The sequence below is a fragment of the Grampus griseus genome, assembly GCF_964374135.1.
Source record: "Grampus griseus genome assembly, chromosome: 18".
NCBI lineage: Eukaryota > Metazoa > Chordata > Mammalia > Artiodactyla > Delphinidae > Grampus > Grampus griseus.
Genome location: NC_139012.1, coordinates 8,666,901 through 8,694,857, shown reverse-complemented (window position 1 = coordinate 8,694,857; position 27,957 = coordinate 8,666,901). Strand labels below are relative to the sequence as shown.

Here is a 27,957-nt window from a genome sequence, read left to right as displayed (position 1 = left end):
GCTTCCTGGGACGTGTAGTTCGCGACAGGACTAGCGGAAATCCCGCCAGGTTTTACCATCTCTCACTTATTTACTTTGCCGTCACCGCTTTCAGCGGACAAATAAATAGTAGCTGCCCAGTAGAGGGGCACGTGGGCCTGGAGGCACAGCTAAGATTTTTTAAAAAATTGTCACTCTGTCCCCCGCACGTGCAGAGGGCAGGTATAAAACACGATGAAAGGAAGGTGTTGTCAATGATATCAGACGATCGGTCGCCCGGCACAGCCATCAGGGCGCTGTCCCCGCGCGCTCCGATGGGACGAGAGACGCCAGCCCCAGGGTAACCGGAGGCGCGTCGCGGGCCGAGCGCTGGAAGCTGTGACCCGGGACCGGTGCCGGGCTCCGCTGCGGCCGCAGCGACCCGACCCCACCGGACAGGCCAGAGGTACATCGGGCTGTGGGCAGGGGCCGAGGTGGCCGCCGGCGACTGTGCGCTGTGCCTTCCGCCGGGCACTGGAGCGCCGCGGACCAGGCCTGCTGCCGCCCACCTGCTCTCTGCGTCGCCAACGCAGCCTGCGCGCCGGGGGGCCCTGGCCTCTCCGGTGCCCGGTGGCCATCCGAGTGGACGCCAGTGCGTGGGAACCCGTCCTCCGGGGAAGAAGTGGGGTGAAGAGCTGGGCCGCAGGGTGGCGGGAAGGGTCCGCGAGAGAAAGGACGAGTCCTCTCGGGAACAAAGCCCGATTTGGAGGGGCCGCGGGGATACCGGTGGCTGCCGCCCGGCGTCAATCTCCACGCCACGCTCGGCAGGGCCCGGGACCGGAACGCGCGGCGGCCGTCCCCTTGCCCCTGCACGCCCGCCCGGGGCCAGCGCGGTCGCAGGAGGGGTCACGGTCAGCTCCGAAATCGTACCGGGAGCCTCCTCCTTCCCTTCCCCCCTTCTCTCGACCTTTTCAGCTGCACCCCCCAAACTCTGATGGGCCGGTGGAACCGCCAGCCAAAGCGGGCCTGGGCGGGGGTTTTCTTTAGTTTCCTTTTCGGCAATTGTCATTAGTAATGCTATCAACTAGTGCATTCAAAAGTTCGAATCGGGGGCTCCCTCTTCTTCCGGGAGCAGTGATCTGCCCGCGTCCCATTCCCCCCCGGGCGCCCTGAGCACGCGAGCGTCCCCGGGCCCCCGGGCGGGTAGGAGGCTGACACCCCGCCGGCCTCTGCCCGCTCCCCGTCGCCGAGAACTCCGGCTTCCCGCCGGGCGGAAGGCGGGAGGAGGGGCCCGGAGGCCTAGCTGCGGGGACCCGGGGACGCGCGGCCCTCGAAGGCGCTGGGACCACCGAGCGGCGCAGGCAGGGGGCGCAGCCGCGTTCCTTCCTCTTCGCCCGCGCCGCCTCCGCACACAGCGGCTCCGCGCGGCGGGGACGGGCCTGCGCGATTGTCGCCTCCATCCTGGGGGCCTCCAGGCGCCGCGAGCTTCGCAGAGAAGGGCGGAGAGCCCTCCGCTCGCCTGCCCGGGAGCTTGGGCTCAACGCTGGCCGGAGTGCGGGAGGACCCCCAGTGTCCTTCGGAAGCCGGCGCCTCTGCCTGGGAAGGGGCTCAGGTCTGACCGCGGAAGGGGCGTGGAGGGCGTGGGGAAGGGTCTGGAGGGGAAGGACCGAGATCAGACCTAATGAGGCTTAGTGCGGCTGGCTCTCAGAAGAATATTACTTATTCTCCTTAGTAATAAAGACAATAAGTAAGTCCTCCTTAGTAAGTCCTTACCTGCCCCTGCGTCTAAGCGGCCTTCCGTGCAGAATACAGATCATAATAGTTGTCATACGTGGAAGGCTTTACTGAAGAGACTTTTTAAGATGTTTAGTTCTCTAAGCAAACTTGATGCTTAAAAATAAGGATTTAAGAATCTAACCAGAAAAGAGAGTGTAACCCAGGCCATGAACATTGGATTTACAAATGTTTATTTTACAGAGCAGTTCCTTCCAGGGACTTAAAAATCGTTACTCCAGCGGTGCATTTAAAGCTGGCCATTTTATAAATTTTTTTTTGCATAGAGTTAAACAGTACTTCTGTTGCTTGTGATATGATTTTATGAATAAATCATTAAGTCATTGAGCTTAGGTCCTGCAATCACTTTTATTAGTAAATCTTCATACAGCATGACCTCGTTTACTGGATTAGGGAACCTCAGTTCTCACAGATGAGAGCCAGGAAGGAGAAAAAGAATGCCCTTGGCTAGAACTCCAGCTCTTGATTGCTAAGGCCACTCCTGGTGGCCTTCTGAATCTAGGCTCCAAATCCCTGGCTTACAGTAATACCCAGCATGGTGCAGGGACTTAAGAATATCTGTTGATGAGACTTCTACAAATTGCCCTGGGGATACAGTAGGCAGGAAAACCAGACTTGCAGGAGACAGACATTCATCATGTAAACACACTAACACACAAGGTAGAATTGCACCCTGGTAAAGACCTGTGAATGAGGTACGAGTCTGTACAGGGTGACCTGGCTTGGTTGGAGGAGCAAAGAAATCATCCCCCTAGAAGGTGACATTTGAGCTGACATCTGAAGGATAATGGGAATTAACTAAATAAAGGTGGAGAAGAAGGAGTAGACAGCATTCAGAGAAAGGAAAGGTGGTCCATGGGGAGAGGAGAGTGAGGTGGAGGATAGACTACATCTTATTTATCCAGTCATCTATTGATGGGCATTGGATTGTTTCCATTTTTTAGCTATTCCGAGTAGTGCTGCTATGAACATTTTGTGGACATATGTCTTCATTTCTCTTAGATATATACCGAGGAGTGAAATTGCTGGATCATATGGTAACTCTACGTATAGTGTTTAAGGACATGTTTTTCAAAGTTACTTGACCATTTTGCATTCCCACCAGCAGTGTTTGAGGGTTCCAGTTTCTCCACATCCTGTCTGATCCTTATTGTTAATCTGTTTGATTCGAGTCACCCTGGTCAATGTGAGGTGGTACCTTATTGTGGTTTTGGTCTGCATTTCCATGATGTCTGTTGATGCTAAACATCTTTTTATGTGCTTCTTGACTATTTCTACACCGTCTTTGGAGAAATGACTATTCTGATATTTTTCCCATCTTTAAATTGAGTTACTTGTCTTTTTTATTATCCTAAAGCATCACTTTAAAATAATTTTTAACAAGACAGATGGTCAGTGATCATGACTTAAGCATATAGTAGTTGTAAAATAAATATTTATTGAATGAAGGCATATGAAACACTTAAAATATTTTTTAGTGTTTTTGTAGTGTCTAGTGGATTGTTGATCTTTCTTTCTCTTCCCTCTTTTCTTAGGAGTCCATTTTTGCAGCGCTCACGTTGTTGTAGAATGCTGTAAACAATTGTCACAGCTGTTTTTCAAGAAATAGAAAGAGTTGCAACCTCTTCCTCATAACAGAACTTTTATAGTTGCATTCAATGCCTAACGTTGCAGAAGCAGAAAGGACAAATGATTCTGGAAATGGTGAGTGCAAATCTGAGAGAAGATCTCCCGAAGAGAATCTACAAGGTGCCGTACAATCTTTCTGCACTCGTGCCTCGGGAGAACCCTTGGGTCCCAAAGGAGATGGTCATTATCCATGGAGCTGTCCAGTGACCCACACTCGGGAGAAAATTTATGCCATCTGTTCAGACTATGCCTTTCTCAACCAGGCGACCTCAATCTACAAAACTCCAAATCCAGCCCGCTCTTCTTGCCTCCCCAATAGTACCTCTTTATCTGCTGGAAATAATTCCTCAAGATACATTGGCATCCCGACCAGTACATCGGAAATCATCTACAATGAAGAAAATAGCTTGGAAAACTTATCCAACAGCCTGGGCAAGCTACCTCTTGCGTGGGAAATTGACAAATCTGAATTTGACGGAGTGACCACGAATTTGAAACACAAATCAGGTAAGGAAGGAGCCATGATGTTCTCATGTGAAAATAAGGAGAAAACAAGCAATATATCTTGTTTAAACTTGCCTTCAGACAGATTTTCTTTTTATGATACCAAACAAGGCACATGGCTATCATGTTGTTTGTTGACATAGTTAAAAAAATAACCTTGGGCGTAGGACATTTAGTTCACTAATGTGTTGCCACTGGAAACTTCAAACATAACCTTTGCATTTTGAGAGCTTTGAACAAATCTAAGAGTGCTGTAAAACACAAGTATTATAGATAAGTACTCAGTAGTTTAGTAATGGTTAATGATGTGCCTAGAATAACATACTACTTCATGGTTTTGCAGTGACATGAATCATATTTCTCAATTAAGTAGCTAGTTTTGGGGCTTCCCTGGTGGCGCAGTGGTTAAGAATCTGCCTGCCAATGCAAGGGCCACGGGTTCGAGCCCTGGTCCAGGAAGATGCCACATGCCGCGGAGCAACTAAGCCCGTGCGCCACAACTACTGAGCCTGCGCTCTAGAGCCTGTGAGGCACAACTACTGAGCCCACGTGCCACAACTACTGAAGCCCGCGTGCCTAGAGCTCGTGCTCCACAACAAGAGAAGCCACTGCAATGAGAAGCCCGCGCACCGCAACCTAGAGTAGCCCCCGCTCTCGGCAACTAGAGAAAGCCCGTGCGCAGCAACGAAGACCCAACGCAGCCAAAAAAAAAAAAAAAAAAAAAAATCTAGTTTTCTTTTTCTTTCTTTCTTTTTTTTTTTTTGCGGTATGCGGGCCTCTCACTGCCGTGGCCTCTCCCGCTGCAGAGCACAGGCTCCGGACCCGCAGGCTCAACGGCCATGGCTCACGGGCCCAGCCGCTCCGTGGCATGTGGGATCCTCCCAGACCGGGGCACGAACCTGTGTCCCCAGCATCGGCAGGCGGACTCTCAACCACTGCGCCACCAGGGAAGCCCATAGTTTTCTTTTTTACTACATAACATTTTGGCTTTTCTGTTGTTAAAAATTTTTGAACACTCAACAGGGTCTCCAGGTACCACTGAGTAGGTTGTGCACTGCCCAGTTTAAGAGGGTGTAGTGTACAACCTTCACAATTACAATGTGGTGGTTCTGGAGCAGATACTAATGCTCTTCACTTTTTTCTTTTGAACTCACAGTAAGACAGGAATTTTGTGAGGTAGGTACTGTTGTCTTCATTTTATGGGTGAAGAAATGGAGGCATAGAGGGGATACGTTGCTTGGGCACAACTGCACAGCTACAAAGAGGCAGAAGTCAGGTGTGTACTTTACTTCTAGGCTTCTCTGATCGTTTTGTAAAACCTCTGTCTACTCATTCATTTGCCAAATCAACTGGTTTTACAGAATGTTATGTAAATTTGTAATTCTCGTGGTGTCCAGGGATTTCACTTTATGTCTCTATTTGTGCGTGATCGGTCTATAATTTTTTTTTCATAATGTCTGTGCAGGTCTCCTAAGACATGTTTGGAAGTATTCTCTCTTCCTGTTTTTTGAGGGGTTTTCAGAGGGGTATTAAAAATCTCTAATTATGATTATGGAGTTGTCTTGATTCCCATCAATTCTGTCAAAGTTTAGTTTGTCCGTTTCATCTACGTTATCAAGGTGTTGACGTAAAGTTGTTTCTAACAGTCTGTTTTCTCCCTCTAACACCTGTACGGTCTTTAGTGATAACTCCTTTTTCATACCTGATGCTGGTAGTTTATGTTCTTTTTTTCCTACCTGGGTGTTTATCAGTTTTGTTTGTCTTTTGCAAATAATCAGCTTTAGCTTGCTAATTTTCTGAATTGTCTGTTTTCTATTTCATTGATTTATGATCTTTATTATTTCATTCCTCCTACTTACTTTGGGTTTATTTATTCTGCATTTTCTAACCTCTTGATTCAAGACTTTTCTACTGAAGTATTTAATGCTCTAAATTGCTCACTCAGTACTGTTTTAGCTGCAGTCCACAAATTTTAACACACTTTATTTTTATTGTCATTTAATTTGAAGTATTTTCTAATTTCCTTTGTTATTTCTTCTTTGATACATGATTGTTTAGAAGTATGCTATGTTATCTCCAGGTATTTAGGGTTTTTCTAAGTACTGATTTCTAATTTAGTTCCAGAGGACATATGACCTCAGTCTTGTTTTATTTTTTAATTGAAGTATAGTTAATTTACAATGTGGTGTTAGTTTCAGATGTACAGCACAGTGATTCATATATATATATGTATATATATATATAAAATCTGAATATATATATATATATATATATATATATATATATATTCTTTTTCAGATTCTTTTCCCTTATAGGTCATTACAAAGTATTGGGTATAGCTCCCTGTGCTAAGCTCACAGTCTTTTTAAATGTACTGAGACTTGTTTCCCGAGGCAGCATATGGTCTCTGTTGCTGAATGTTCCCCGTGCACCTGAAAAGAAGGTGCATTCTGGAGTTGTGGGGTGTCGTGTTCTAAAGATATTTACTGGATCAAAGTGTTTGAAAATGTTGCTCATATTTTCTATGTTGCTACTTAATTTTTGTCTTGTTCTAACAATTGCTGAAAAGCAATTAAAGTCTTAAAGTCGTAAAGTGTTAAAAGTCTCCAACTATGATTGTGGAGCTGTCTTTTCTCCATTTAATTGTGTTGATTTTTGTTTCATGTAATCTGAAGCCTTGTTATAAGGTGCACATGCATTTATGATTTTTATTTCTTCTTGATGAATTAACCCTTTTCTCATTATGAAACATCCCACATTATTCCTGGCAATATTTCTTGTTCTGAAAGCTACTTTGTTTGATATTAATATAGCTATTCCAGCTTTCTTTTGACTAATGTTTGCATGGTCTATCTTTTTCCGTCTGTTTATTTTCTTTTTTTAGAAATTTATTTATTTAATTTATTTATTATTTTTGACTGTGTTGGATCTTCGTTGCTGCACGTGGGCTTTCTCTAGTTGCGGTGAGCGGGGGCTACTCTTCGTTGCGGTGCACAGGCTTCTCATTGCGGTGGTTTCTCTTGTGAAGCACGGGCTCTAGGCACGTGGGCTTAAGTAGTTGTGGCTCGTGGGCTCAGTAGTTGTGACTCGCGGGCTCTAGAGCGCAGGCTCGGTAGTTGTGGCTCACGGGCCTAGCTGCTCCGTGGCATGTGGGATCTTCCCGGACCAGGGCTTGAACCCATGTCCCCTGCATTGGCAGGCGGATTCTTAACCCCTGCGCCACCAGGGAAGCCCTGTCCATTTATTTTCAAACCGTGTCTTTTTATATTTAAAGTTTGTCTCTTAAAGATAGCTGTCAAGTATATTCAGTGGATTGTTTATTTCAGATATTGTTTACTTTAGTTCTAGAATTTACATTTAAAAAAATAGTTTCTTGGGTTTGCTATCTTTTCATTCATTGCTAGAGCACCTTGTCCATCTCATAGAGCATAGTTATAATACCCACTTTAAAATCTTAAGCTGCTGGTCATGTCAGAGTTGGTCTTATCTTTTTTCTTGAGAATGTGTCACATATTTCAGTTTTCTCACATGTTCAGTACTTTTGGATTGTATTCAGGATGGTGGAAATGTTATGGTGATTTTGGATTCTGATATAGTCCCCCAAAGAGTGTTTTATTTGTTTGTTTGTTTTTAAAATTTTAGCAGCAATTAATTTGGTTGGACTAAAGCTGCAAATTCTGTCCTCTGAGGACATCTCAAATCTCAGTTCAATTCTTTTAGCCTTAGCTGTACTGTTTGGGCTCTGCTCTGTGCATGCACAGTTCAAGGGTCAGCCTAAGATTTGGGTCAAATTTGGCTTCTTCCCTTCTCTGGCCCGATTTCTGGGATCCCCCCAACCTCACGTTCTAATGACGGTAATTGCCTGGAACTCTGTCCTGTGGTTATTTAAGTCAAAAAGATGGTGAGTATTCTAATTGTATTTGCTATCCTGGTACCTTTCTCTAAAAGCCAGTCTGGTGGATATGTGTGTGTGTGTGTGTATTTTTGGTTTGGGAGCTAAATGGGTATGTTGTAAGCAGGGTGAGGGATGGAAGAAGGAATATGGCAATAACAAGGGGCAGTGGACAATGGTTAGTGGAGTTGACATGATGGGGAGATAGAAATGTTCAGGCATTGCTCTTTTATGCTCCCCTCTCAAATGTGGCTTCCACTTTGACAGAGCTTCCTTCCTCAAATTGACTGGAATTTTGCCTGTGGGACCAGCTCTCTCTTTGGCAGTGTGGAGATGTCATGAAGGATGTTCATATAGACCATATATACTTTTTTTTATCCCAGGGTTCATGGGAGTAAGCTAGGAGAGAACAGAGGGCAGGCTCAGGTGAGTCTTTGAGGACTGCAGGTGGGTACAGATGACCCTATGAGCTGCTGAGGTCACAGGTTACCGTGCTTCATTAGCCACTAAAAATCTAAGTGGCTGGAAAACTCCTTAGGGAATTAAGTCACGATTGGACAGTGAAGACATCTCAAGGAATGGTGGAAAGTAGATTTTCCATCTTCTCACCCACTAAGATTTATTTTATTAGTGAAAGAAATCTGTCAGAATGAGATTTTGCTCATGTTTGCCAGGGGTTGTTCAGCTCTGGGAGAAACTTTGCGTTTCTGTGAAGACTTAGGAAGAATAACTAAAGGGAAGGGGGAAAAATCCTTGTTTCTTGATTTTTCTAGTGTTCAATATTACGCCATTTTACAAAAATTAGAGAAATTCCCTGTGTAACAACAGTTTCTGAGGTCCAGCTGGGTTTTTTAAAATGTATTTTTAAAAGTTGGAGTATAGTTGATTTACTATGTCATGCTAGTTTCAGGTGTACAGCACAGTGATTCAGTTATACATATGTGTGTATATATATATATTTTTTCAGATTCTTTTCCCTTAATAAGTTATTACAAAATATTAAATATAGTTCTATGTGCTATACAGTAAGTCCTTGTTGGTTCCAGCTGGTTTTGGGCGCTAAATTGTTTCACTGTAGAATGAATAAAATGGATCCTTTTCCATGTTTGTTTTCTAGGCATATATCTATATAATCTATGTTTTATAATTTATGACTAACTCATAAAAATGAAATATTAGCTTTTATTTAATTTTTGTAACAGATTTATTTTGTTTAAAATATGATATGTGTGAGAGACTTTAAAGTGCACGTAGCTATCTGAAATGTTAATGGTGTTTTAGTGAAATGAGGCTTGGAGTTTATTTAATAATATTTTAATTTATATAATTTTTTGACTGGGCGATCAATTAGATGGAAATAAAAAAGTATAAAAATTAAAGAGTGTAAAGTCTCACTTTCATTTTTGCCTCCCCTTTTGTGTGGCTCCCAATTTCCCCTCCCCCTGTGTCTTTTGGAGAATGTGTGTGATGTGTGTGTGTGTGCACGTGCCCACACATGTGTACATACTTGCACACAGAAAGGAGACTTTGTTTTCCATTCTGGCTCCTGGTGCTAAAGTTGCATTTTAATAATGTACTTATGTGCATCATTCTTTTTATTTTTATTTTTTTTTGCGGTACGCGGACCTCTCCCTGTTGTGGCCTCTCCCGTTGCGGAGCACAGGCTCCGGACGCGCAGGCTCAGCGGCCATGGCTCACGGGCCCAGCCGCTCCGCGGCATGTGGGATCTTCCCGGACCGGGGCACGAACCCGTGTCCCCTGCATCGGCAGGTGGACTCTCAACCACTGCGCCACCAGGGAAGCCCATGTGCATCATTCTTAATCCATTTTGTGGTCTCTGTAGGCCTGGAATTATTTTTAAATATCACATCATCGGATTACTGGATCTACTGCTTTTACTTTCTCAACAGAGTTACATTAATGTGGCTTTATTGTTTTATAGAAAGGTTTCATTTTCTGGAAAGTGGTCTAGTTAAATATTTTACTGTTGGTAATTTTATTTTCTAGATGTGGCAAAACATTTTGTGATTGATTATTTTACTAGCTAAGTAACTAGCTCGGAAATTGGAATATAAGAACCTGATAGGAAATAACATTCATGGTTGTTTAAATGTGTTTTTATTCTCTCTGCCTCTCTTTAAGGCAGGGATGTATTCTTGAAGGTACATGTATTTCTTCAATATGTTTGCAAATAGCATTTTCAGACCTAGTTACTTTTATATTTTGTTACATAATTAATTGTATTGCCTTGGCATCTTACTTCATTTGACTTCATTTTATACTCTTGTATTCTAGGCAATGGAAAGAAGCAAATTTCCAAGAAAAAAACTTCAGACAAGAAAGGAAGAAGACATCAAAGGGAGTGGCCTCAGTATTCTCCTCTTGAAGATATTAAGCAGCGGAAAGTATTAGACCTCAGACGATGGTAATCTCTAAAAATTGACCTTTTTTTTTTACCTAACCACAGTACCATTGTCATACCTAATGAAGTTAACAATATTTCCTTCGCATCTCATTTCCAGGCTAAATTCAGATTTCCCAGATTTTTCCAAAAATGTCTTCACACTTGGTTGTTCAGAGTGGGACCCACCGTGAACCACATACTGTGTTTGCTTGTTGTGGCCCATAAATCTCTTCTGAACTAGAACATTCCCCATCTGATTCTTCCCCAATCTGTGTGATTTCTTTCCTGCTGGTGGTCTAAATTACTCATATAATCTCAGTCCTTATAAACCGGAAGTTAGATATAAAGACTTGATAAGATTCTGGTTGAACATTTTGGGCAAGAATACTGCCTAGGTGGCCCTGTGGCCTTCATCCTGATATCCCATCAGAAGGTACATGGTGTCTGGTCATCTGATATTAGAGATCCTAAGAGTGATTACTGGATTAAGGAGGTGGCAACAGCCTTAGCCCACATTGGCAAGTTCCCTTTTTTCTTCTGGAACCACCAAGTAATCAGTGGGGTGATGGTGTCATTGGGTTAACATCTAGGTAACCATCAACGTTTCACCTCGTGGTTTCAGCCAGACCCATTGATGACCCCTGCCTGAATCCTATTATAAAATGGTGCAATTTCAAAATTCTGTCATTTCTTCTGCCTTTACTAACTGGAATTCTTTTAACAAGAAGATCTTGCACTTACCAACCAGGGCCATTTGGTGACCTTAACGTACAGTTCCTATTCTAAAGAAAAAGATGTTTAATTTGTGATAGCTTTTAAATATTACTGATCTATAATTTGAGGTTTTAAAAATTCTTTTGTGTGAGCCTTTAGAAATATTAGATTTTTTTCACTTATTTAATAAATATTGGACCATTTACTGTGGGCTGAGAATACAGAGATGTACAACATGGTTGTTTGTTCTCCAATCTAGTTGAGAACAGTGGAAAATGTAAAATATCTCAGGAAATTTGTCAGATGATGGGTGGGAATAAACAACCAATTTGAGAGGCGGTAATGATCACTGAAAGGCTTCACTGAGGAGCTGGGTCTTAAGAGAGGAAATCTGAGGGGATGGAGGGTCTAAAGGTCTTTGAACAGATGGTGGGAAAGTGTCTGGCAGGTTGGTAATGAAGAGTAGATCAGCCTGTCTGGAGCGAGGCTCAGAGAAGCTAAGAAACTTACTCAGCGTCACATAGCAAATACACAGGTGTGATATTGAAACTGAAGAGAGTTGGACTCCAAAGTCCATGTTCTTTCTTTCTTTCTTTTTTTTAAATTAATTAAATTTTGGCTGTGTTGGGTCTTCACTGCTGCACGCAGGCTTTCTCAAGTTGTGGTGAGCAGGGGCTGCTCTTTGTTGCAGTGCGCGGGCTTCTCATTGCAGCGGCTTCTCTTGTTGCAGAGCACAAGCTCTAGGCACGCGGGCTTCAGTAGTTGTGGCACATGGGCTCAGTAGTTGTGGCTCATGGGCTGTAGAGCGCAGGCTCAGTAGTTGTGGGCACAGGCTTAGTTGCTCTGCTGCATGTGGGATCTTCCTGGAGCAGGGCTTGAACCCGTGTCCCCTGCATCGGCAGGCGGATTCTTAACCACTGCGCCACCAGGGAAGTCCCCTTGTTCTTTCTTTGTAACACACGTCACGATCTAGTTCTTGGATATCAGGCTAAGGATTTAGATTTTTTTTTCTGGAGTAGAGATAAGCCATTGATGATTTCTTAACAAAAGGATATTTTACAAAGATAAATTGTTAGTATCAATAGTTAGTATGTAGAGTGTATTGGAGAAGAGACACAAATCAAAAACATTAATTTCAGTTTTTTTGGAGTGAGGCTTTGTGCATTTTGCTCTGAATCCCTTAGACTTAAGATTTGTTATAACCACATATATGAGTAATTATATTTAATAGTATAATATGTGAGGACATAAAGACTTGGATGAGGAAGGACAGATAGGAGAAATAACCGAGGGGGAAAAGTTACCAGGATCACAAGCTTATTTCCCAGAGTATATTACAAGATTAGAGATTGAATGGAAAGACCCACAGAAGATAGTAGAATGTCGGTAAAAGTTTTGAACTGGTCATGAATAAGACCAGTAAACAATTTTGGATTGATGAAAAAATGTGAAAAATCTTATAAGTGCCTAGGGTTGATCCCAAGGATTTGTGAAGAAGTGTTTCAGATGGAAGAGGGAGATTGAAATATGACAGAGTAAGGTCTTTTTACTCCACTCCTTCCCTCAAACCCATGTAAACAATAACAGCAAAATGAAAAATGTGGAAACCTCTATCTTCCATGAAGCAAAGAAATAGCATCATCCCCAAACCATAGGCTCTAATATATTTTTCAAATCCTGTGCATTCTGGACTAACAGAAAGGAGACGCCAAGAACTCACAGATTACTGCTGGCCTCAAACAATGCAGGTTTCTTTAAAGTTCATGGATGACCCCAAACTGTTTGGTGACTCTTTGGTTAGATCTAAGGGTATGAGCCGTTGATTCAGTGGGGAAGAATCTGAGTTCTTTGTGGAGATCCAGATTAGCACTACAGAAATGCAGAGAAGGTTGCAGAAGGAAACATTGTGCTGATTGCCACCAAGGTTCCAGCTTATCCCCTAGATACCAGCTGAGGACACTTTCTCTAGTGAATTACAGGGAAGGTGGTGATTGCAGGAGGGCAACACAGGCCACACACTTCCTGATTTCAAAACACATTACAAAGCTACAGTAACTAAGACAGTGTGGTACTGGCATAAAGACAGGCATATAGACCAGTGGAACAGAATAGAGCTCAGAAATAGACATTCCTGTAAACAGGCAAATAATCTTCTGCAAGGGTGCTCAGACCACAGGATGAGGAAGGCACTGTCTCTTCAGAAGATGGTGCTGGGAAAAGTGGATACCCACATGTGAAAGAATGAGGGATACCTTAAAAGACCTCTTAAAAGGTATTTTAAGACCTTTTCTTCACATCATACACAAAAAATAACTCAAAATTGATTAAAGACATAAATGTAGGACCTAAAACTATAAAACTCCTAGAAGAAAACATAGGGGAAGAGCTTCATGACATTGGATTTGGCAGTGATGTCTGGGGTATGATGCCAAAAGCACAGGTAACAAAAGAAAAAATAAACCAATGGGACTACATCAAACTTAAACACTTCTGTGCGTCAAAGGAAATAATCAACAAAGTGAAAAGGCAACCTACAAGGTGGGAGAAAACATTTGCAGATCACATATCTGATAAGGGGTTAATATCCAGACTGTATAAAGAACTACAACTGAAGTTGCAAATAATCATATGTGTAGCTCAACTAGGAGTTTACATCGAAATTTTAATTGTTGGTGTCTAAATTTATATATCTTTAATTTTTTTCCATTGGCTTGGGTAACATCCACTTTAACTAATAGTTAGTCATACTTAGCCATCATTCTTAAAATATATCATTTATTGTCATTATGCATTTATAATGTGTTGAATAAATATGAAAATAAATGAATAAAGATTTTACATTGGTGGTTTAAATGATCAAAGTTTTCATTATGTAACACACTCAGTTGCCATGAGTGTTCTATTTCTGTATGCATATTTTGTATTCATTCAAGTGAAAACAGTCTTTTATTTTCTCAGGTACTGCATAAGCCGACCACAGTATAAGACTTCTTGTGGTATCTCCTCATTAATTTCTTGTTGGAATTTCTTATATAGCACAATGGGAGCTGGAAAGTAAGTATGTTAATTTAGTGGTATCCCTGAACTCCAAATTCAAAAGTTATTTGGTGTTGCTTTTTCTATAATGGAAGATTTTTAAGAACAGATTTTTCATAAATTGGGGAAAAACTGCCGTATTTTGTTTTAAGCCTTTTAGCTAAAAATATGTGCCTGCATTATTTTTGATAAAATAAAAATGAAAAATACTACTAAAATTGTTTGCAAATCAGACAGACACAGTAACACTGAGACAGGTTATATTTGCATATGATTGGAACTGTGAAATGAAAGGCAATATTTCTTTCGTAGTCTTCCAGCTATCACCCAAGAAGAAGCTTTACATATTTTGGGTTTTCAACCCCCGTTTGAGGATATTAGGTTCGGCCCTTTCACTGGAAATACGACACTTATGAGGTACGAAGCCCTCTCTTAGAAGCAATACCTTATTTCTAGTTCTGCAAAATAATAATGCTGTAGATGTGCATTGATAGTAAACCATGCATCCAGCTGTTTGGGCCCAACCTCTGGTAGATATGCCAGACTTGGACTCTGCCCGAATTTCTCTGGAATTGGAATAGTGCCTTCTTTCTTATGGAACTGTTGCTATGAGCGAGTCTTCTTGTTATTTTCAGATGGTTTAGACAAATTAACGACCACTTCCACGTAAAAGGATGCTCGTATGTTCTATATAAGCCTCATGGGAAGAATAAAACAGCTGGAGAAACTGGTAAGTAAACATATAGAAGATTTACACACACACACACACACACACACACACACACACACACTTTAGGATCCATCTTGAAGATTGGTTTTGATTCATGGCACATGATATAAATACGAAATACAGTCTATCACTCTTTATCCAAGGGGAAACCATAATAGATAATAGTAATATGTAGGCCACTTTTCAATATACAGTTCAATATTTTAACTCTTTTCATCTTTGCATGAAAAACTTTTAAAAGATTCAAGGCATGTCATAAACACTACTTTAACACATTGTATTGTTTGGGTCCATGGTGTTCGTGTGTGTGTGTGTGTGTGTGTGTGTGTGTGTGCGCGTGCGCGCGCGCGCGCGCGCGCATGTGCGCATGTGCTTACTTGCCTGCTACTAAAACCCTTTCAGGAAGCGGCTTGGAATTTGCAGTTCCTCTTCCTAAAAGGGAATGCAAGGATTTTAGAATATTTGATGTCAGACCTGCATAATAACATATAACAACAGGACAATGGACTATGAAAGGGACAAAGTTCTATTTTAGAAGGGTCTTGATTATAACAGAGAGTTTTGGAGTCGATCCTAAGGATTGTTTTAGTTATGCGCTAGTTAAATAATTTGAATTATTTGACAATTTCCATTTTTAAAATTTCACAGTCATCTTTTTCTTTTTCTTTTTTTTTTTTTGTGGTACGCGGGCCTCTCACTGTTGTGGCCTCTCCCGTTGCGGAGCACAGGCTCCAGACACGCAGGCTCCGGACGCGCAGGCTCAGCGGCCATGGCTCATGGGCCCAGCCGCTCCGCGGCATGTGGGATCTTCCTGGACTGGGGCACGAACCCGTGTCCCCTGTGTTGGCAGGCGGACTCTCAACCACTGCGCCACCAGGGAAGCCCCTTCACAGTCATCTTTTGACTTTACAATCAGAAACCTACAATAAATATGGTGTTAAGGAAAATTTTAAAGAAAATTTTATTCTGATACTTGAAAATTTTATTCTGACACTTGTTAAAAGGGTAAGGAAGACTTTACTGAAGACTGTTGTAACACAGAACTGGGATATGGGAGAGAGATCTGGCTCAACTCTGAATACAACAAAGACAGCTGGGAATTTGTAGCCAACTCCCAAAGTGAGCGGTTCCGTGGATGGAAAGTTATTAAGAGGAGACATCAAGGTGGGGCTGTGGGGAATATTGCTAAACTGGCCTAACAGGATTCTTATAACAGGCAGGCCAAGGGTGAAGGGTGAGGACCCTGATCAGCTATTCAGGGTGGGGGGATTCTCTCTAAACTGATTTCAGCAGGAATTTTGCTAAAACTGGATTCAGCAAGGATGGACGCAGAAGCCCAAGATCCCAGCCTAGCTGAGGAGAGGGCTCAGAGATGCCTAACTGAAGTTTGGTCAAGCAGGGAGTCTGTCAGCAGAGAGGGTATATGGTTTATCAAAATCAAGGAGTGAACAAAGAATAGGGTATATTTCTGTTGACCTTTAGCAGGTCTATCAAGTTGGTTGTGAGTCAGGCAAACTTGGAGTTCATATGTTGGTTTCTGCACATACTGGTTTTGTGACCTTGAACAAGGCACGTAAACACTCACTCACTGAGCCACCCCATGGGGTCACTGTGAAGATAAAAGGAGACATATTTGTAATACACTTGACACCTTGCTTGACACAGAGTAAGGACTCAATAAATGTTAGCTTTTATTCTTCCTAACTGAACTCTGTGCATTTGCAGGGGGCCTGTCTTCGTGGGAAGCGCGGCTTTATATGGTGTGTAATTTTTTTTTGTTTGTTTCCAGTGAGGCTGTCAACACTATCTCTCTCCGTAATTGATCAGGCAATTAGAAACTAAGGAAGAATATACTTTCCAACATACCTCAGTGTTTTTCCTTCGAGTAATAGGATAAACAAGCTCTTCTCTCCCCCCACCCCCTCTTTTTTGGGAGGGGAAAGGAATGGTTGCTGTAATTTCTTTAAATAAATTTCAATACTATATTTTCCCAGTTTCATTCCTGTGTTCATCGTCCCCATTACAACCCTTCACTCCTCGCTGTCTCTTTGTCTATGTGTGTTTCCTGAAGGATATTTGATCTGCTTCCCCCTTGGAATATTCTTGTCTTCCGCTTCAAGAATCAGTGGTCCCTTGCAAGCCCTGCCTTATCTCTGATGCTCGGATTTCTCTTAATTCCTGTAGTTCTGATTGTTTGCATCTGTTGTTTAGCATTTGAAGTGTGCAGCCTTATATTACATTGCATCTTTTTAACGTGTCTGCCCATCTCCTTGACTGTAGGGAGTGCCCTCAATAGCCCTTTGATGCCTCCTGACCTTGCACGTGTGACCCTGGGACTTCTGATTGTGTTCAGAGTTGGGAGAGTATTGCCTGTGTCAAGCAGAAGTCTTTTCTGTTCCCTCTCATTGTAGAAGAAAGAGTTGTAGAGATATGCTTTTCTCATTTGTCTCTGGGATATTCAGTAGTGAAAACCATTGCTAGTTGATAGTGTGCATTAAAAAAAATACTTTGTATCTTTTGTTGTTGTTGTTTAGATTTTTTTTAAGGAATATCAGGCCTGTTTCCCTCAACAGGCTTTAAGTTTTCCTGGGGACTACGCTTCTTTCGTAACTCCCTATTTGCTGATTGACATGCTTATTTCCAGTGGGCCTTCAGGAAATGTAAACTGAGCTCACTCCTGGAATAAAGACAGAATTAACAGATTTGACTATGAATATGAGTTGAAGTATTTTCTTTAGAGATGTAATTACTCATAATAAAAATTTGTGCCAGAAGTTGCCAATGTTAGCTCCAAACTATTGGTTCACTTATTATTCACTTCCTATTATTGTATTATTATTATTTTATTATTATTATTTGAGTAACTTCAAACTGTTGGTTCACTTAGCTACCAAGGATGTCTAGATTCATTTGTTTTTAATACCTAGCTTGAAAATTACACTAATATTCATGTATTTCATTTTTATTCTTCTGGTAGATACTGTAACTTCTTATATTTGCTTAGCCAAGAATATCTACCTCTGCCCTATCCTGACATAACTCATGTATACCCACACCCTGGCCATTGCTACCAGTTAACTACAGTGTCTTAATGCATCTTGGGTGGACTGTGCGTTCATATTCTGTTTTCCTTGTCCTCTGGTTTTCTCCAGTTCATATTAGACACAAGCCTGGATAAATTTTTTCGACGTGTGGTGCTAATATATCCCTTTTTACTTTGGGAGCTCTCTAGTGCTTGCTTAAAGCGTAAACTCCTTATCATCATTCCAGGCAAGAACAGATTGGTCTTTCCCTGCTGTCCTCCATGTACCAGTTGGATTTAAAAGATGTCAAGGGAGTAGGAGCCTTGCAAGATGATACTATGTTGCTGGGTTACAGAATCTGGTCCTTGTCTTTGAGGGTATAAAAATACATCCTAATGAGTTCTTTTAGAGTTCTCTGGAGTTCTTCTATAGATGATAAGGCTTTACAAAACTGACTTGTACTCAACAAGCTCAAAAAATGTTAGAATGTTAATATATTAACTGAGAGTGAGAAATACACTATCAAAAGCACCAGGATTCTCTCGGCCGCTCAGGACATATACTGTTCTTCACAGTACAGCAGTCTGGATAATTCTAGTTTGTTCTGCTTTCTCTACACCATGCACATCATGGCTCTGCGTTTGGTAGTGGTTGCTTTGTCTCTTAAGTTTCAGATTTTTCGATATACTCTGGTCTAGACTCAACATCGTTCTGAATTTAGCTTCCATCTGTAACACATTTATATGTCTTCTCCTAAATAGAATCACTTTCTTGGATGACTAGCTTAATGTATTAAATATTGTCTTTACTGTCTTTTATTTCAGAGGGTGATCTTTTTCTGACCTTATCCTGAAGTTCTGGGGGCTGCCCTACCGTAGGCCTCTCCACACTATCGTGCCCTACATTCTGAACTGGGCTGCACGCTGTTCCCTGATTCCATCCCCCCCCTGCAGTGGTTTTGTTTTCTCCTCATGCTCTTTCCTCTGTCTGGATTGTTGAAATGCTGCCACTTGATTATGTTCTGTCTTGGATGCCGCCCCCTTCTTGGTTCCTCAAACCTGATGTGCGCTTTCTCCTTTGAATTACACCCTTTTTTTGTGGCACTGTCCTTTTCCACCCTATACCAAAGTTACTTGTTTTACGAGGGCAGCTTGAGGTACTGTGCATTCCTTATCTTTTGTTTCCCTATGGTTGCTGTTGTAGTTAGTAGATGCTCATAATTTACTTCCTGAGTTGAGTTAAATGAAATTTTCCTCTTAATCTTAGACCAGTGACTCTCAAAATGTGGCCCCTGGATGAATATCATCATCACCTGATAACTTGTTAGACACGCAAATTCTTGGTCCCCACCCCAGACCTACTGCATCAGTTACCGAGGGGGTAGGTACCAGCAATCTGTTATTTAACAAGCCCTTTGTGCTCTAGTTTGAGAACTACTGCTGTAGTCTTCCTAAAGAGATGCTATTCAGCTTCTTTATAAAGAGTGTGGTCTTCCATTGATAGGAAATTCAGATAGGAATTTCCTTCCATTGATAGGAAATTCAGTGCGCAAATTTCAATCTGTGCTCAATTGAGTTTGCCTCAGGCTGGTGGGGGGCAAGGGATGGGCACCTAGATTCCCTATACCTCCTCTTTGGCCACAGCAACTCTGCTTTGATCCCTGTTATGGACTGGGCTGGCATGTAAATTTCCCTTGCAGAAGGGATTCCATCTCAAAATATGTTTGAAAATTATTGATCTAAATTAGAGGTCTGCAAACAACAGCCCGTGAGCCGGCAGCCCATTTTGTGAATAAAGTTTTATTGGCACAGAGACATATCCATTTGCTTACACATGGCCTTTGGCTGCTTTTGTCTGTGGCTGCTTTCAGCTACAGTGGCAGAGTTGAGTAGTGTGCATGTGCCCATGTGCCCATGTGCATGTGCCCATGATCCACAAACCTCCAACATTTACTAACTGGCCCTTTAGGAAAAAGTTCGCTGATTCCTAATCTAAATCCATCAGAATGTTGTCATGTAACCCTGAAGTAAGAAGAAGAAACATTCTTGAGGAGCATGATAATTACGCCAAAGAAGAAACACCACCTCTGTCCTCTAGAAAACTAGGACTTGGTCATAGAGTATTTGTAGCAGATGAAATACTGTGAATATTAATGAGAGCAAATGTTCATAACTATCTCATTTGCCCCTGAATATATTCTAGTATATTTATGTGACTACTATTCATAATCACAGTAACCAGCTGTTTCGTGTTACATTTGACTTAAGGAGGAAAGTGTGAAATACTTAAAAATTTCCATTAGGAAGTTACAATAAAGTTCTTTCATTAAAAAGTTTTAGTTATTTCGGATAACTTTTTACTTGGCATTTTCACAATTTTAAAAAGATTTCAAGAGTTCTTTCTAAACCACTTATGTGTATAAACATCTTTAGTATTTACTGAATTTATGAGGAGTCTAAATCTATTTACATTCGCTTACTATCCTGAAACATCTCTACAATCAAGTTCAACTACGGAAATGAAATATTGACCATCTTCTGAATTTTAGGTCTTATCATTCTTCATTTAGAGCTGCCCTTGGATGTCAGTTTTTAACTCATCTGGGGAAATTAACCCCAAACAGCAGAAAGACCTATTTATCCTTATGAAATAGAGATTTTAGTAGAACAGATTGCCTTGTGTGCAGGTATGCTCTGGCGGTATGCCATGAAGTAAATATCTGTGGGGAAGGCCGAGCTGAAACCTTGGAGAAAGAGTTAAAGACAGAAATATTACTGTCTCCTTGGAACTCACAAATTGTGTGTATCTGCAGAAGTTGGGGCGGGGTCCCGCCTCCTTGGCTCTTCTGCAGCCGTTGACCTGCCATTTTTGGTCTTCAGCTATTTCAGTGGCCAGAAAGTCAATCAGAAAAACCATAACTTGCAAGCTTTCATCGACTTAAACCATTTTTAGGATTTCCAGTTTTAATGGGCTATTTGTTCATGAATAATTTAGTGTCTTCCAGGAGATGCAAGTTAATGAAACCTCAGTTAATGGCTTTAAGTATTTAGTGCTGGTGAAAACTCGTTTCTTATGGTAATACTTTTGAAATTACTTCATAAGTAATATATGCAGCCATGGGAAATATACAAGGAGAAGCAGTTATTAAGAGGATGCTGTGGTACTACCAGCCCGTCTCTTAAGATGTTCTTATCACTTGGCTTGTGAAAGTCTTTCCTCTGGTTTGTGTGACTTCTGTAGAAGGGATTGAAGTGTGTGTTAGTGGGGAAAAGTTTTCATTTTTGGAACTTGTTTGGAGTTTATATTTATCCATATACCTCAGTGGTCTTCAGGTTTGGATGTCCGCATTATGGCAGCTGCAAGGTGATCATTGTGGTACGGGAAGAATGTATTAGAATGTTTATATTTTAATCTAATTAAAAATGTCTACTTTTTGTGTATCTTTTATAAAGACATATTAGTACAGTAGTGTATGTACAAAGCTTATAAACAAACATGCTTATAATGGGCATGCTTACTCAGAAATTTCAAGTGACAGATGTGTACAACCAGAGGAGTTGAGACAATTGCTATATACACTAGGTATTAGGTTTTACATGGTAATTAAATTTTGTAGACAAGCATGTATGCTATTTGAAGGTTTGGGTAAGCAAGGACTTTCAGCTTTTTAGTTTGCTATTCAGGTTGCCTGAATTTCAGTCTAAAGGGTAAAACTGAAATCCATTAATTATTTTTTAACCTTTAGATAGCTTTTCATTGTTTTTCCCCAGCAACGTCCATGTGTTCCAAGTAATATCTTTTCTGTCTTTGAGTCCTTAACTAGTTGTTTGTATAAAGCATAGAGAGTGCTTTATGGTCCCTCAGTTGGTTTGTTTTTGTTTTTTGTAGCTTCTGGGGCCTTGTCGAAATTAACTCATGGATTGAAAGATGAATCGTTAGCTTATATCTACCATTGTCAAAATCATTATTTCTGTCCAATTGGCTTTGAAGCAACCCCTGTTAAAGCTAATAAAGCATTCAGGTAAGCATTTCTGTATTTTATGTGGATACTCCACCAGGAAAATATATTGTAGAAAGCATTTAAGAAATATTTGGTTGATTAGACATTGGAAGACTTCATGATTTGCTTTCCTTACATCAACTGAGACTAGTCTTTTAAACATAGTAGCTTAATCTTCTGCAGAATTGTTTGGTTAATTGTGCTTTTACATTATCCACTTAGATACTATTGTTAGAGTCATGAAAAGAGAAAGCCATTTGAAAAATCACTTTTATGTTTATTATAAAATGGCTGCAAAGGACTTTACATATTATGTCTCAGTGATCTCATCCAGGATCCCACAGGGAAAATGTACTGTGGAATCTAGTGTCAAGAAGACTGTTGCAACTGAGTACATTAAAAAGCATTTCGTTTCTTGTGGTGAATAACATGAAATTTATCAGGGTTCCCCTTTTGTCCTGTCTACCAGGAAGGCTGCAGCCAATTTTTATTTCTAATATCAGGAACCATGTTACCCTAATGGTTATATTTGTTCCTTTGTTGATCCAAAGTTTCTATTTTATTAACTATGTATGTCTACTTCCAGGTAAACTTGTATTGTTTTAGAAGAGAGAGCCTGTAAATAAGAGAGGGTGGCTGAATGTTAATACTTTTTTTCCTCCTTAGCAAGTTTTCTTTTTGATGGGTTGAGATAATGCCAGGGTAGTTGAAAGCAGAGGAAGAAGTGTCCTATTTGAGAATGTTGAAAACAGAAGCCATGAGTACTCTGGGTAGAAGTGTTGATTGATAAGCACAGTTATCCTCACCCAGCTGAGTTCTGGTTTGTTCTATCTGGGTGGGTGGCATTGGTGAATGAGAAGGAGAACAGGCAGCATTGCTTTCTCAGCGAGGGCTGAAGGTCAGGCTGGGAGAACGTGGCTTGGTCATCTGGGGTAGGATGTGTTCTTTGAGGCTGGAGGCCATGTGGCCTTTGGGTGGGGAAGCTGGACGTTGTATTTTTGTGAACGAGAAGCAAGAGAAAAACCACGGTGTCTCTCCAGATGCTGAAGTGTCCTATTCATCTCTCTGGCTGTGGGGTTTATTGTGGTTTTTTTCTATAGTTTGATCCTGCAACTTCACCTTACTCCAGACACCTGTCAAATGTAAAACGTGAAGAAGTAGGTACTCCTACTTGGCCCCCTTTAGAGGAGAGCTCTTCACCTCTGCCTGAACCTAAGAACCACCTGAGATGCTTTTACAGCTGTGTAAATACTTCCCTGTGCTCCACCCTACACCTACTTGAATTAGAGTTTCCAGGGGTGGGGTTAGGGTGTCAGTATGTTTAAAAGTTCTACAGGTGTATTGCTGCTTTAGGGTTTTATTTTTAGGATGCCTTTTGAAACTTTTTGAATGCACACTGAAAGAAGAAGTGTAGCTTAAGGGTACTGGTGGGTAGCATGCTAGGATTTTTTTTTTTTCCTCCTAAATGCTGAGAGGTGGATTTTTAGCCCTATATTTTGTAAGAGGGGATCTAAACCTAAATTTTTTTTTTCGGTGTGCGGGCCTCTCACTGTTGTGGCCTCTCCCGTTGTGGAGCACAGGCTCCGGATGCGCAGGCTCAGCGGCCATGGCTCAGGGGCCCAGCAGCTCCGCCGCATGTGGGATCTTCCCGGACCGGGGCACGAACCCGTGTCCCCTGCATCGGCAAGCGGACTCTCAACCACTGCGCCACCAGGGAAGCCCTCTAAACCTAAATTTAATTTATGCTTTCTCTTTAATGGCCTTCAGATATTTGTTCAAGCCTAAACTCCAATATCTATTCTAGTGTTGGTGACTGCTATCTAGGCATAAACTTCAGTGTATCTTTTATCAGTGTATAATTGAAGCAGTATTTTCAAGGAGGTGAATGACTTATGAAGCTTACTGTGAATGTATTTTTTATTTAGCAGGGGCCCCCTCTCACCACAAGAAGTAGAATATTGGATCTTAATTGGAGAATCAAGTAGAAAACATCCTGCTATTCACTGCAAAAAGTATGTTAACTCCTTCCTTCTCCCCCCTTTTTTCAATTTCTGCTAAAAAGCCTGTTGGAATTTTGATTAGAGTAGAATCTACAGAATCCATAGTTTAGTTTGGGGAGAATTACATCTGAACAATATGGAGTCTTCCCATTATGAACAGAGACTCTATCTCCGCTTAATTAGAGCTTTAACTTCTTTCAGCAATGTTTTGTATTTTTAGCATAGAGTTTTATATGTATTTTGTTAAAATTTTCCCTAAGTGTGTATATTTTTTGATGCTATTGTAAATTTATTTAATTGAAGTATAGTTGATTTACAATGTTGTGTTAGTTTTGGGTGTACTGCAAAATGATTCAGTTATATATATATATTTTTTTTTTCAGATTATTTCCCATTATAGGTTATTACAAGATATTAAATATTATTCTTGCAAATTGATTTTTAAAACATTTCATTTCCCAATTATTTTCTGTTAGTGTACAAAAATACAATGGATTTTTCTATATAGGCCTTAAATCTTGCATCTTTACCAAATTCACTTATTGGTTTTAGTAATAGTTTTGCAATCCAAAGCAGTTACAAATTGCTTTGGATTTTCTATACAATCAATCATGTTGTTTGTGAGTAAAGACATATTAACTTATACATCTTTTGAAAATGTACTTGACTCCAATTAAAAAGGAAATATCGAATGTTTCTATGTTACCCTGCAGAATGTCATCTAACAGACTGATATATAGTTATTTCATATGCAGAGTAACCATTTTTAACCTTGGCAATAGTTGGATAAACAGAATTGTCATAAAAACAAGGATTTATGAAAGCTTATTGGATGCAACAATCCTGTGATAAGAGAATTATTGCCATGGTGCTTTTGTAGCAAATTGCTCATGTGACAAGTTCCATTACAATAGTATTTTGAACTTAAAGAAAACCGTGCTTTATCCTTCCTTAACAATAGGTGGGCGGATATTGTTACTGATCTAAACACTCAAAATCCAGAATATCTAGATATCCGGCACTTAGAGAGGGGTCTGCAGTATCGAAAAACAAAGAAGGTAAGAACACCACTGTATTTCGAAGTATTTCTCAACTGGCCAAAATGCAGTTATTTTACCCAGTACTCTAAGTTGTAAATAACAGAAACCCAGTTCAGACCATTTTAGACAGAAAAGTGAAAATTACTTTAAGGACACAGGGGTATCTTTAAAAGGAAAGGTTAAGAAGTCTAGCCTGGATTCAGGGGGAACTGGTACCACGCAAGAGAATGTTAGCAGGGGCCAGGGAGCTAGTCTGTCTTATTCTCTTGGGAGTTGTGTTGTTCTTAGCTGTCTATTTGTCTATTTACTTCCCGAAGATCGTCTTTCAACTTAGGTCTCCCTTTCAGATGAACGGTCGAGACTAAGACTGGCATGCCTCCAGCCCAGTTCTGTAGACTTGGCCCAGCTTGGGTCAGGTGTTCACTCCCAGGGCGATTAACTGTGGCCATGGGGCAGAACCCTGTGTACCAACAAGGCTGCTGGGGGTGGTTCTCAGGGAATGGTATGTTCTGTGGATTGAGTAGACATCCCATCCATATTATCCTACTATCATATGAAGAATGCGTAGGAGGGAGAGGAAGAGGAATGATCTTGGTGTTTGGAGTAGTCAACTTGGGCGGGTACAGCGTGTGTGAGTGGTAGACAGGCATATGGGGGGAAGGGGTTTTGCCTCCTGTGGGCATTGTTATATTTTTGTAAAGGCAGCTGGTCAGGAAAGATGCAGGATAATGTGATCTGATTATGAATCAAAGGATCAGCACTGTTTTGATGCAGGTGAAGGGGGAAAAATAAGGGAATTCATGGGAACCCACATGTTAGTATAATTAATTTCCTATCATTTTCTGAACCCAACATTTTTTTTTTTCCTCAGGTTGGAGGAAATTTGCATTGCATCATAGCGTTCCAGAGACTTAACTGGCAAAGATTTGGCCTTTGGAACTTTCCATTTGGAACCATTAGGCAAGAATCACAACCTTCAACACATGCCCAGGGAATTGCCAAATCTGAGAGTGAGGACAATATCTCCAAGAAGCAGCATGGGCGTCTGGGCCGGTCTTTTAGCGCTAGTTTCCATCAGGACTTGACATGGAAAAAGATGTCAAGTATCCATGAGAGAAGGAACAGTGGTTACCAGGGTTACAGTGATTACGATGGGAATGACTGACCATGCTGCGTACTGACGACTTGTGTTATTCACGCAGCTGGTCTATACAGGACTGCATTAAGGCAGTACAAGATCTTAAGTCTTTATTAAATAGGAACATATCTTGTGGTACAACACATAACCTTGTAGTTTCTCCAGTAAATAAGCTTGTATATGATTATGATGGGTGATTTCCGGTATATAAACAGATAAGCACAGAGTTTTTTTGTCCTTTTAAAAGTTAAGAGTATATAAACATTCTGGGCAGTTTCACAAAGTCCAATAAAATTACACATAAACAAATCAAACACAATTTCACTCAATAGCATCACGATTTGAAATACTTACGCATGAAGTGATTTCTTATGACTTGACCCCCAGATATTTGTTGCAGTTTTGTTCCCAAGCTCAAAATGTAAGGTACTAAGTATCTGCCCCCCAAAATTGGGGCTGTTGATTTCTAGTTTTTCTCTAGCGGTTAAAGCTCATTTAAAATGACTTAGTGAGTCTAGAAATTCTTTTACTTGTAGTGGTATCTTGCCTGCCTCATTTTTTTCCTGATCAACTTTCTCAGGATTCTCAATAAAGAGGCAAAAGAGAAAAGACTCAAGATACTGATCTTTTCTATTGGTGCAGATGGGTGACTTAGTGCATCGATTCAGGTACTCTTGACTTTCTTGGTATGTTGCTGTCAAATGCTGACAAGAACTTTAGGTCTTGAAAGACTCATAAGTCTACAATAAACCTTGCTTTAGGGGTAGAGTAAAAGAACAAGTGGCATCTGAAGTTTCTATACCCAAGGTAACCTGTGAGATGAGATCTGATATTTGACTGGTCCCCCAGTATGGCGTCATATGTTGATAACAGAATTAAGGACACGTTAGGAATACCCCATCACTCAGAGGGCAACTATCCGTATTCCAGACTCTGAGCTCTTTCCTTTTTAAAAACATGTAGACAATTAGCTGCTTGAAGTGAGTGTGAAATAGTTCAGAAAGTGTGGATTTCATGTATTTAAGCTCCTCTCCAGTTGCTGTCAGTTTTTCTTCTGCTGCCAACCTGTGACTCACAAACAACTAGGATCTCTTGTTCTTTCATTTCAGGGGCTGTTCTGGGACTCAAATCAGTAACTTGATTATTACAAGGTGCTGAATATGTTGGTAACCACATCGTAATACACCTCAAGGAGAAGGTTCAGATTTTTATTTTTTAAAATATTTTCATTTTCTTCTCTTTTGAATTTTATATCCATTTATCCACTCAGACATGCCTAGCCTACAGAAGGGGATATATATTATGAAATGGGCATTTTTCTGAAGAGAATATTTTGCTTGAAATGCAAAGGACTGAAAGATTTGTAGGTTGTTGATTTTGTTACTTCATACTGGAACTTTTAAGAAGTTTTCATCAATAAAGTTTTGTTTTCTACTTTTAATCATGAGAATGTTTTGAACCTTTGTTTTAAGAAGGGAGTACCCTTATAATCTTGTTTGAAGTACATGACAATTTGTCAATTCTGTGTAAGTAGTACAAGAAACATCTTCTATCTGACTTTTATAATCAGTGAGACAATATGCATATATCTATAATTTTAGATTTTTGTTTAGACTTTATAAGAGGAAATAGAAAACTTAATTCTTTAGCTTGAACCAAATTAAACTGTAATTTTTGTAGGTCAAATATGGTTGAATATCAGCAATTGCATATAGTTCAGCCAAATATTTCAGAGAAGAGATTGGTAAAGAAAGGAGATGAATGCCACATAAAATAGAGAATATAGTGACATCTAGGAAAAGAGGATGAGTTTATACGTATTGCTTATTGGCATAATCAACTTTTATAAATGTCTTAATATATCCAATCACTTAATAACTTGGCTTACAAGTTTGGCATTTATCAAGAGCACACTGAGACTTACAGGGACTGCTTTTCCAGAATGTGTAAGCAAGTGACTGCACCTTTCTCTTTCAAGATTAGTAACATTCCTGTCATATTTAATTTCTTGGTCAGTTTTTCTTAGAAGTCTCCATAGAAGCAATGAAAGTTCATATTACTGGCTCTCCACTAACTAGCTGTATCACCTTGGGCG

The 27,957-nt window shown here is 40.7% G+C and overlaps 1 protein-coding gene across 4 annotated transcripts; it reads left to right on the top strand.

Moving 5' to 3' along the window:
- Positions 1 to 65: 65 nt before the first annotated feature.
- On the top strand, positions 66 to 27,266 carry BIVM (basic, immunoglobulin-like variable motif containing). 4 transcript variants are annotated; one of them, XM_082675379.1, is made up of 11 exons: positions 66 to 424; positions 3,288 to 3,888; positions 10,073 to 10,202; positions 13,854 to 13,949; positions 14,244 to 14,348; positions 14,567 to 14,661; positions 21,573 to 21,705; positions 23,610 to 23,696; positions 24,646 to 24,742; positions 25,596 to 25,684; positions 26,972 to 27,266. In XM_082675379.1, exons 2-11 carry the CDS (start codon positions 3,411 to 3,413, stop codon positions 27,018 to 27,020), a joined length of 1,359 nt encoding a protein of 452 aa, XP_082531505.1. In that variant the 5' UTR covers positions 66 to 424; positions 3,288 to 3,410; the 3' UTR covers positions 27,021 to 27,266. The 4 variants fall into 4 exon arrangements, with proteins under 4 accessions (XP_082531505.1, XP_082531504.1, XP_082531502.1 ...); XM_082675378.1 differs by having other exon boundaries at positions 23,613 to 23,696; positions 25,596 to 27,266; XM_082675376.1 differs by having other exon boundaries at positions 25,596 to 27,266.
- Positions 27,267 to 27,957: the final 691 nt, after the last annotated feature.

Excerpts from the sequence above, each read along its gene's own strand:
- BIVM (XM_082675376.1), top strand. The coding sequence starts at position 3,411 with ATGCCTAACGTTGCAGAAGCAGAAAGGACAAATGATTCTGGAAATGGT. Across the intron at positions 21,706-23,609 it reads AAAGCTAATAAAGCATTCAG|CAGGGGCCCCCTCTCACCAC; the intron begins GTAAGCATTTCT and ends TTTTTTATTTAG. Across the intron at positions 23,697-24,645 it reads CCTGCTATTCACTGCAAAAA|GTGGGCGGATATTGTTACTG; the intron begins GTATGTTAACTC and ends CCTTAACAATAG.